Genomic DNA, 10,445 nt, shown 5'->3' on the forward strand with positions numbered 1-10,445 from the left:
TATGCGCCTGGAGGTGGTCAGTGGTTTGTGAAGCAGTGCCTGGAGTGGCTATAAAGGCCAATTCTGGAGTGACAGGCTCTTCCACAGGTGCTGCAGAGAAATTTGTTTGTCGGGGCTGTTACACAGTTGGCTCTCCCCTTGCGCCTCTGTCTTTTTTCCTGCCAACTACTAAGTCTCTTCGACTCGCCACAATTTAGCCCTGTCTTTATGGCTGCCCGCCAGCTCTGGCGAATGCTGGCAACTGACTCCCACGACTTGTGATCAATGTCACACGATTTCATGTCGCGTTTGCAGACGTCTTTATAGCGGAGACATGGACGGCCGGTGGGTCTGATACCAGTGGCGAGCTCGCTGTACAATGTGTCTTTGGGGATCCTGCCATCTTCCATGCGGCTCACATGGCCAAGCCATCTCAAGCGCCGCTGACTCAGTAGTGTGTATAAGCTGGGGGTGTTGGCCGCTTCAAGGACTTCTGTGTTGGAGATATAGTCCTGCCACCTGATGCCAAGTATTCTCCGAAGGCAGCGAAGATGGAATGAATTGAGATGTCGCTCTTGGCTGGCATACGTTGTCCAGGCCTCGCTGCCGTAGAGCAAGGTACTGAGGACACAGGCCTGATACACTCGGACTTTTGTGTTCCGTGTCAGTGCGCCATTTTCCCACACTCTCTTGGCCAGTCTGGACATAGCAGTGGAAGCCTTACCCATGCGCTTGTTGATTTCTGCATCTAGAGACAGGTTACTGGTGATAGTTGAGCCTAGGTAGGTGAACTCTTGAACCACTTCCAGAGCGTAGTCGCCAATATTGATGGATGGAGCATTTCTGATATCCTGCCCCATGATGTTTGTTTTCTTGAGGCTGATGGTTAGGCCAAATTCATTGCAGGCAGCCGCAAACCTGTCGATGAGACTCTGCAGGCACTCTTCAGTGTGAGATGTTAAAGCAGCATCGTCAGCAAAGAGGAGTTCCCTGATGAGGACTTTCCGTACTTTGGACTTCGCTCTTAGACAGGCAAGGTTGAACAACCTGCCCCTGATCTTGTGTGGAGGAAAATTCCTTCTTCAGAGGATTTGAACGCATGTGAAAGCAGCAGGGAGAAGAAAATCCCAAAAAGTGTGGGTGCGAGAACACAGCCCTGTTTCACACCACTCAGGATAGGAAAGGGCTCTGATGAGGAGGCACCTGTAATTACTGACCTGTAATTGCTGAAATTCATTGCTGGAGAAGAAGAGCATCAATTCAACTGCTGAATTAGACTAAGGACTGTTCTACTATTGAAGAACCTTTTTTTCCCATCAGAAGGCTGTGAGGACTTCAAGCAACCTTGGACGGTTCCATATTGGAAGATTTCACTTCGGCAGGAGCGTAAATTTGCAAGGACACTAATTTTTCTATTTTATATGTTGTTTATACCTTAGTAGTGTTTAAGAATTTAGTTTTTCTAATTAAACAATTAATTTGTTGATCTAAAGACACCTGGTTTGGTTAGCCTCATTCAGAGGTTAATAGATGGTACAGTTTGGTTGGGTCTTTCTTTCATTTGGAATGTTTAAAAAAATATGTTAGGCGATCTGTGGAGGGATGGGACTGAATCAACAGTGCATTTCTCCCACCACAATCAGAATCATATATTTTGATTGGGGGCTTTGACTTGAGCAGTCAGTTGTAACAATATGAATTCCCACTGTACACTATTTTACAATGTCTCCATAATAATGGCAAGAATTCCACCAGCACTCAGCCATTGCTACCTTATTACTTGCACAGTATAGTTTTGAGGCATTTGTTACTAAATTATGACTGGCCCTTCTACTATTGACTGCTTTCCCTCCTAATAGGTTTAATTCTAATAATATTTTTGTTGCACTAATACATTTGCTGACCACTTTCTTGACAAAAAGCATTGATTAATTTCAAAATGATCAAGCTTCTGCAAAATATGATGAATTAGCTTGTTTTTGCAAAGTAAGGTGTGTAACCCTTCAGGGAAGTTCCATTGAGAATAAAAGCATTACAGCATCTTGTCTTAATCCATTGGGCATTTTGTGAAAAAAGGCTGTCATTTATATTGCACCTTTTATGACCCCATGACATCCCAATGCGCTTTACAGCCAATGAAGTAATTTTGTAGTGTTATGTTCCTGCTGTAATGTAAGAAATACAGCAGCCAATTTGCACACAGCAAGCTCCCACAAACAGCAATGTGATCATGACCAGATAATGTGTTTTTTGTGATGTTGGATGTGGGATAAATATTGGCCAGAACACAGGGGCTCATTCCCTCTCTCCTTTGAAATAGTGCCGTGGGATATTTTACATCCACCTGAGAGGACAGGCAGGGGCTTCAGTTTAGCATCTCATCCAAAAGATGGCACCTGGACAGTGCAGCACTCCCTAATTACTGCACTGGAGTGTCAGCCTTGATTTCTGTACTCATGTCTTGGAGTGGGGTTTGAACGCACAACCTGTGTGTGTCCATGTAATAAGCGCCCTATTTGGGTGTCTGAAATAATGTCGAAAGATTTTAATTATGAGTTACATTACAGCAATATTATTGCTTGTAAATAAGAACCAATTCACATAAGTAGCTGTTTCTGAGATTCTGAAACTATTTGAAATTAGTCCATATTTAGCTGTTTTGCTGACTGAACTCCTGCTGAAGGTGTCAGCCTGGCCTGTATAAAGAAACTACATTTAAGTCAATACTTTAATGATGTCATTGCGAGATGTTTATCGCTAGATGGTAAACTTTGCAAGTGGGGGAGGGGCGGGAGAGAAATGCTCTTTTAAATGAAAATAATTTGGCAGCTCGGGGTTTACGCGAATAAATATTTTATTAGTTTAATTCTCTCAAGAGAAAGCAATTATTATCTTGATTGTCTTGATAGACATGGTGTGCATTAAACTGATTTCGAAGACAGAAGATCTTAGGGTCAATAAAATTCGGTATTTTTCTTTAAATAGGAGCAAAACAAAGTGCAGTATATCATCAGAGATCATTCTATCCTACCATTAACAAGCTGTGTGTTCAGACAGTAACCAATAATCACAAACAAAATGCTTCATTTCCACAAAGACGTAATAAAAAAAAAACTCAAGCAGTGTTAAAATCCCACAACTATTTGCGGAAAAAATAATGCTCAAAAGTTCAAATGCAAATATTCTTCAGAGCCGGCATTTTTTTTATTTTGTACACTTGTGATTTCGTTTTGTTTAGACTTCTTTCCCCGTACAAAACAACCGATGATTTAATTGCAGATTAGTGTCTGTTCACCAGTTTCTTGGAGCTGTTTAGTCAGACACCCCCCCCCCCCCCTAAAAAAAACACACATTCATTTGCCTCTTTCTGCTCAATGCGATTGGTTTCGGAGCTGCAGCTGAATTCGCTCTGGGAGGAGCTGAATCCTCAACACCGGAGAAAACTTGTTTCAGCTCTCGGGATCGGGGCTGACAGTTGCTTTGACCGTGGTGCTGTCACTCAGGCGGTGGAGTTTCTCTCTGTCGACGAGCAGTGGATGATCATCGAGTGAGACCATGGAGCTGTCACCTGCCTGAATCTGGAGCCTTTCCAGTCCATGTACTCCGTGTTCTCACCATGAGCTGTTTGGATGTTATGTACCAGGCGTATGGAGCACATCATCCTTACATTACAACCACTCCAGCTTACACAACACAGGTAGGGCACAGAGAGATGAGCAACTCCGGCTAGAGAGACATCAATGCCCGCAAAGACGATTCCTGGTTAAAATGTTTACCACAATATTGCTGGAATTGTGTCTTGTCAGAAATATTTCGTTACTAGCTGGGACAGATTAGAAATTTCAAGATTGATTTTGTTGTTAGGTAAGGGAAATGAAGGTAAGGCTGTACAGATCAGCCGTGATCCAACTGAATGGCAGGTTGGAGGGAAATATAAGACCTGCTCCTGTCCTGGATATTTGCAGCCTGTAATCTTAACTAATATCTCCTGCCTTTTTCTCGGAAGTCGTCCTGACAAACTTGTTTAAAACTTGATGATCTCATGAATTGAGAGCTTCCCCTTTTGGTCTGAAGAATTGGCCTGGCGTTTCCTGGTTTTAAAGCACCAACTCCGGCTGAGTAGTTTGTAAAAATGAACAAGAGGGCTCGGTAAATCCTGGGCTATTTATCCGGACTTTAAACCACATAGGAAGTTAACTTGTGTGGACCGTTTTTTAAAAAATCTTTTCTTATGTTAAACTTTTGTTTTAAATGCATTCTTTGGTTTCAATTTTCCATTTTAATTTGCTGTTTTCCCCAGTGCTGATCTGGGGGTTAAAATATTCCCACGGCTTCGCTCGGTGAGCGAGTGAGTATTGCCCGCTGCGACTAAAATGTTATTTTGCTTTGTGCTAAAGTTGACTTTCTAACAAAATCGAAGCTTTTGCGGTGACGGTAAAAGTTTCTCTGTGATCTGCATGTTAGCGGTTGTGAAATCCGAGCTTGCCCCTTGCCCAAGTGGTAGCAGAGCTGCACAGATCTTGCTATTCTCGGGACTCCCACGTTTCCTCTCAGTGTCTCCCTCTGTCCTAACTATCCCGCTGTCTCTAGCACTGACATTCAGCCCGGTCGGACCCGGTGTGAGGGAGCAGCCGATATTGGCACAGACCGTTGTTTCAAAGCGGAGGATTTTATTCCTAGAATCGAATTATGGCAGACCCGACACGTCGGGATTTAAAAAAAGAAACTGGGTAACAGAATCGGAAAGAATTCCTCGAATCCGGCAGAAAATTCTTTCCATGATCAAAACGAGCGCCGCATCCGAGACCACGACAGAGTCAAACCAGAAAGGACGAACTTTTGTGGGTAGAGACATTAAGGGGGAAAAAAACTTCTTTCTATTACAGTTAAGTATCTTAGCGAGAACCTGGTCTCAGAAATGTGTCTACTTGGTTATGACGAGATTCGTGTCCTTTCACGGAAAGTTTTCTACAGTTCGTTAACAAAAGTCTTACAGTGAAACTCAAGTTCGTTGGGTGTGTAATTGTTGGTTTTAAGTCACATTAAGTGAAGTTTCACACTGATACTAACAATTGAAGGTGTGAGTATTGAAGGATCTGAAATCCCTTTAGTGTCCTGTTTCTTCAGCCTGGCTTCAACTTTTAACGCCAGGTAGTGTGTCCTTTTGGCTGGGATCATTCTAACATTCTGCAATCTAATTCTTACAGACTTTCTCAGTTTATCCCCGAGTGCAAGAAGTCACGATGGAGCTCATCCCGGGCAGCGTGCCTCATCCCTCAGCCCCGAGTAAAGAGGATGCACTGAGAGAGGAGAGACCCGAGGCCGAGTACATTAACTCCAAATGTGTCTTGTTCACGTATTTCAATGGCGATATCAGCACTGTTGTGGATGAACACTTTACTCGAGCCTTGAGTAGTTACAATCCTGAAAGCAGGAGTTGTAAACCCAGGAAGGGAAGCTTGGGATCAGCAGGTAAAGGGGAAACATGCAGTCACTGAACAACCGACACTTCTTGTGGTATCCTGAGATATTTGCCTCTTTGCTTCCCTTTTTTCTTTCAAAGGCGGACAAAGATTTTTTCTATTTTTTAATATTTTGAATTGCACTGTCACTAAGGCAATCTATCTGGACACCATGGCTTGTTTGCTCTCTGTCTATCGGGTATTTGTGAGCCTTCATGCGATTGTAACACCGCCAAGTACAGTCAAGCCTTCTACATACATGTTTCTGGTCATTCGAAATTGTTTTTTTTTAAACTGGGAAATCTAAATAAAAATGAAAATTTCAGGCAGCAGGATGGTCAATATCTGAAAAGGAAAGTCACTTTGTTGGCCTTATGAGAATTCTGAGAAATTCTCACAGCCGCACGCCTTTAGTAGCTCCTTTAATAACTAAATACTCTAATGTCGCTTTTCGTGGCTCTGTGTCATACGTTGTTTTAGAATGCTCCTGTGGGCCTTGGGATATTTTATTACGTGCTATATAAATGGCAAATGTTGTTGTTTTTGGTGCCCATTCACCTGCTAGTTTACACCTGATGGCTTTCTTACTGAGCCCGGAATGTGAACCTGAGATGTAATCTCATGGCATGAAACTAAACAACAGGTTGAAGGAGTGGTGGCTTCTCAAAGAAGGAACTTGCGTTTATATAGCGCCTTGCACGATCACAGGGTCTTCCAACGCGCCTCACAACCAATGAAGTACGTTTTGAAGTGTAGTCACTGTTTAATGTAGGAAACACAGCAGCCAATTTGCACACAGCAAGCTCCCACAAACAGCAATGTGATAGTGCCCAGATAATCTGTTATTAATCGATGTTGATTGAGAGATAAATTAACTAACGCCAAAAAAGGCCTTACACCTGATAAAGTTGTAAACAGCTGTTTCATTTTGCTGAAATGTTCTATTTTAAAATCAAAGTCTGTCATAGAATCATAGAATGTACATCCAGGGAGTGGGACTAATTGGATAGCTCTTTCAAAGAGCTAGTACAGGTGAGAAGGGTCGAATGGCCTCCTTCTGTGCTGTACGATAGGAGCCAAGGAAGACGTGAACCTATGTGGAAATTTATATGTGATAGGCAAAAAATAAAACAAAACCGGTAGATTTGCGGAGATTGCAAACGCCTCGACTAAGCCTTTTAGTGAAAAGCACAGATCCGCACATCGTTGTAATCATTTTATGACATTAATGCTTCTGAGACTCTCAAATCTTTCTAGAAATTGTTTCAAGAAATTTCTACTTACCGTCATTAAAATGGCCCAACTCCACAACAAGCAATATTTGAATATTCCTTCCTGGAATTTCTGTATTCCTCCATCATTCCCAACCACCTCAATACTAAATCATAATTAAATAAATATGATATAAAAAACACGCATAAAGTCAAGTTTCCGAAAGAATAGCTGTCGAGACCTAATGAATAACCAATAACCCCAGAAACTCTCCCCTCCCTGTTCATTAATGTATTGCCTGTTGTTTAATGGTGAAGACGCGGTGAGTAATGGGAAGAGTCAGCGTCTATAATATATCAACCACTCTAATCAGTCATTTTCAATACTACACCCCTCTAAATACAGCATGAGTTTCCAAAAATGATTTTACTTGGCCTTGCCGTGACTGCTGAATACTGACCAATAATAGGATCCTCGTGCACTTGGCCTATTTAAAACATTATACTGATTAACGCTTTTTTAACGTTTGAAATTCCTATAGTACCCAGTTAATATAGCAGGAGATTCCGCCGACACCTGCTGCAGTGGTTATTTGTAGAGACATGGTTCATGGCGTTTACCATGTAGATCAGGAGTCTTCACATGGGCCCATTTATAATGTGTGCACACGAAACAATACACTACCCACCCGCTCAACGCACCAGTGCTTGAAAATCTGTCAAATAATTGTTTTTTCAAACAGCCGGCACATGCACGATGGGCCGAATGGCCCCTTCTATCCTCCCCCCCCCCCCCCCCACCACCACCCCCCAATCCTCACAAAAATCTATGTCAAAATAAAAACATGGGATCTTGCTTTAATTAAAAAGCCACAGCTGGATAAATTGGCATTGATGAAGACAGAGTCTGGATTTATACTGCACTTTTTGGGAACTCCCAGACAGCTGTGAGACGCTGTCCGGCGGGGGGCGGGGGGTGGGGGGGGGGGGGGTGGGAAATTGCTGATTCTGGGTGTTGGTGGGCTGAATAGTTTGTGTTTTGTGTCGATGCGTACACAAAAACTAATTCCACTCATCCTTGCAGATACTGATACTGTATTTATACTATATCATTGCCTAATTAATAACAGCAACAGTCAAAATTATTCCTAAACCAAAGTTTCAAGCAAGTGCCCACGGGTACAAAGGCATCCGGGCGGGCCATGATCTCATCGCATCTCTGCCTGTCTGAGGTCGGGGATGTTACAGTGCCCGGACAGAGTCCGGAGAATTCGATTCTCTATCTGCTCTCTGTTGACAGCAATGAGCCTGTTATTTCTGCTACTGTGTACTAATAAAGATCCGGAGTCTTTTTCTCTCTCCCTCTCGCAATCTATAGATAACTGACACCATCTTTCAGGACGGGGTTTGGGGGGGGGGGGGGGGGGTGGTGGAGGCGGTCATGGGTGATTGTATCAATATTTACAATGTCCTTTCAAAATATTGACATATTCAGAAGAAGGTTGGAGTGTGTCGAGAACATATCAATATAATTACAACACGCAAACAACTCAATACTTGCAGTTTCCATAACAGATCCCTTAAAAGAAAAAGCAAGTTGTTGGTTTTGTAAAGCTAATTGTAGCCATTTGGGGTAAATATTAAGATCGATTCGCCCAAGCTGGATATGTTTAATTGATATTATTTGGAACTATAATGCGAGGTAGGGGCATGTATGTCAGTCAGTTTGTAACTCATTCCTTGCTTTTTTTTTTCCAGAGGGCTCTTCTCTTATCCAGCGCAATTTCCCTGCATCTTTCTGGGACAGTAATTACCAGGCACCACCCTCCGCCTCCGCCCCAGCCTCAGCCTCAGGAGGGAGTAGCAGCAGTATAAGCTCCCCACACTCCGAGCTCCATTACTCGTCTCCAGAGCCATACCCGGCCCTCCTGCACTCTCAGCTGGCCCAGCCGCCGGAACATTGGCACTACCCACTGGGTGCCCCTGTCAGCCCGCAGGGCTCGGCGTACCATCACCCCCGGACTATACACGAACTCTACACGGTCAACCCCAACCTCGACCCTCGCTACAGCTCTTTGATCGTCCCGGCCCTCCGGGCCAGCAGACTGCAACCCGCCATCGCCGGCCAAGAGCCCCCCTCTCCATGGACAGGGGTCTTCCCTACCGCTGAAGTGACACAGGCTTTAAACCTAAATGTCGAAGCAGGTAAGGCTCGGTACAGTTTCATATGGCGAGGAAAACCCATTCTGTAGACGTGGATTCTGATTGGAAATGTATCAGAATCACTGCAATAGCTGCAAACGATGATCAGCAATAGTATTGAGCCTGATTGTTATGCCTTTTTAAAACCAATGATCAATATTCCGTCCGACAGACTTTAAAACAAGACCGTGCATTGAATCTACTGTTTTTATTCTAATCTTCAGTTTCTTGCTGGAGGAATTTTGTTCTGCAAATTGTACGTGAGGTTTTTTTTTAAAAAGTTGTACAGATATTAAAAAAACTAATATTCTCTCCTTGTTTACTCCTATGTTGAATCTTTATTGTGGAGACCGTTCACATTTGCAACACTAAATGTTTCACTTTCTCGTGTAATTGATTAACCATTGTTTTCAGTTTAAAAATACGACATTTTGGCCAATAATTCCTTGTCGCTCTTGTTCTTCATTCATCCAATAACTTGATAACTTAATAAGTAACTAATAGTCCATACCCTTTTTCAGGAAATCTGCTTTTAATTGTGGCCATAAATTGTTCCCATTTTACAAAAGGCTTGTAGGTGATAAATTACTTCCCTAAACAGCAAAGTCGATCAACAGATCTAGAGTTAGACCTGTGGAAATAGCCCTTTTTCTATGAGTAGGGAGAGGGTTCAAATTAACTTAATTAAACCATTCTTTACAACTAGGCACCTGGACTGATTGCTTCCATTTGGGATGCCGTTCATTTCTTTATCTGGTTTCTCTCATTCTTTTTTTTCCCCCCCGTCTTTCTTTGTTATTAGGTCTTCAGCACCCCGACAAAGCCAAGGATGTGTTCTGGTTTTAGACATATATGGCAACCGTGTTAAGTGTTCCAGCTGTAATAATGTACTGTGATCTCGGTTACAGCTCGGCGCTGCTGTTTACCTGGCGGACCTCTCTTCAGCTGATTTCTGGAAGACTTTGGGGCAACATAGAGAAAAATCACACACACAAAAATACACCTGTTTGTACATATTCCCCGTCAGCAACGAACGTGGGGCTAGTTTAGCTCACATTGCGAATGGGGAACTCATGCAAAGATGTTGTACGGAACAGCTTTCGTTGAAATGTCCCAAGGGAAGATTCCTACAGCGGGGCAACAATCTCACAGCAACTATTTATTTTAATCTTCATCTGACTCTTAAACCGAGAAGCAGGACTGAAAAAATTTTTTTAAAATTCGCAGTTTTTATCTTAATGCAATTGAATTTTCGTTTCTTCCCTCTTTTTTGTGATTTGTTTTTTGATGTGAAGAATCTCGCAGTGATTAAAGGGAAAAAAAAATCATGACGCCTCATCAATGGAACATTGTATTCTTTGGGTTCTGTTTTTCCATCGATTTTGCTTCACCCCCAAGACTTGGAGTTACTGCACTTGTAAGAGAGAGTGACGCAAATGTTACCTCGAAAAAAAAACAGGTGATTCGATTTTTTTAATCTTCCAAAACAAATATTAAGAAAAGAAATAACCTTACCAGGGATACATGAATCGATTTTTTTTTAAATTCAAGAACCGCCACGGGTAATGGAGATAAATCGAGAATCTCACTT

General features: G+C 42.6%; 1 protein-coding gene across 4 annotated transcripts in view; it reads left to right on the top strand.

Moving 5' to 3' along the window:
- Positions 1–10,049, top strand: part of LOC137347010 (transcription cofactor vestigial-like protein 2) — a 125,783-nt gene extending 115,734 nt beyond the window's left edge. The window contains exons 1-4 of one of the 4 annotated variants that reach the window (XM_068011005.1): positions 3,460–3,676; positions 5,187–5,451; positions 8,411–8,857; positions 9,657–10,049. In XM_068011005.1, coding sequence (XP_067867106.1) covers positions 3,596–3,676; positions 5,187–5,451; positions 8,411–8,857; positions 9,657–9,700 — 837 coding nt within the window. In that variant the 5' untranslated portion in view covers positions 3,460–3,595 and the 3' untranslated portion in view covers positions 9,701–10,049. Of the gene's footprint in view, positions 1–3,459; positions 3,677–5,186; positions 5,452–8,410; positions 9,114–9,656 lie in introns of those variants that run through there. The other 3 variants (XM_068011007.1, XM_068011004.1, XM_068011008.1) reach the window with 3 other exon arrangements.
- The last annotated feature ends 396 nt before the right edge of the window (positions 10,050–10,445 follow it).

The sequence above is a fragment of the Heterodontus francisci genome, chromosome 31, assembly GCF_036365525.1.
Source record: "Heterodontus francisci isolate sHetFra1 chromosome 31, sHetFra1.hap1, whole genome shotgun sequence".
NCBI classification, from domain to species: Eukaryota; Metazoa; Chordata; class Chondrichthyes; order Heterodontiformes; family Heterodontidae; genus Heterodontus; species Heterodontus francisci.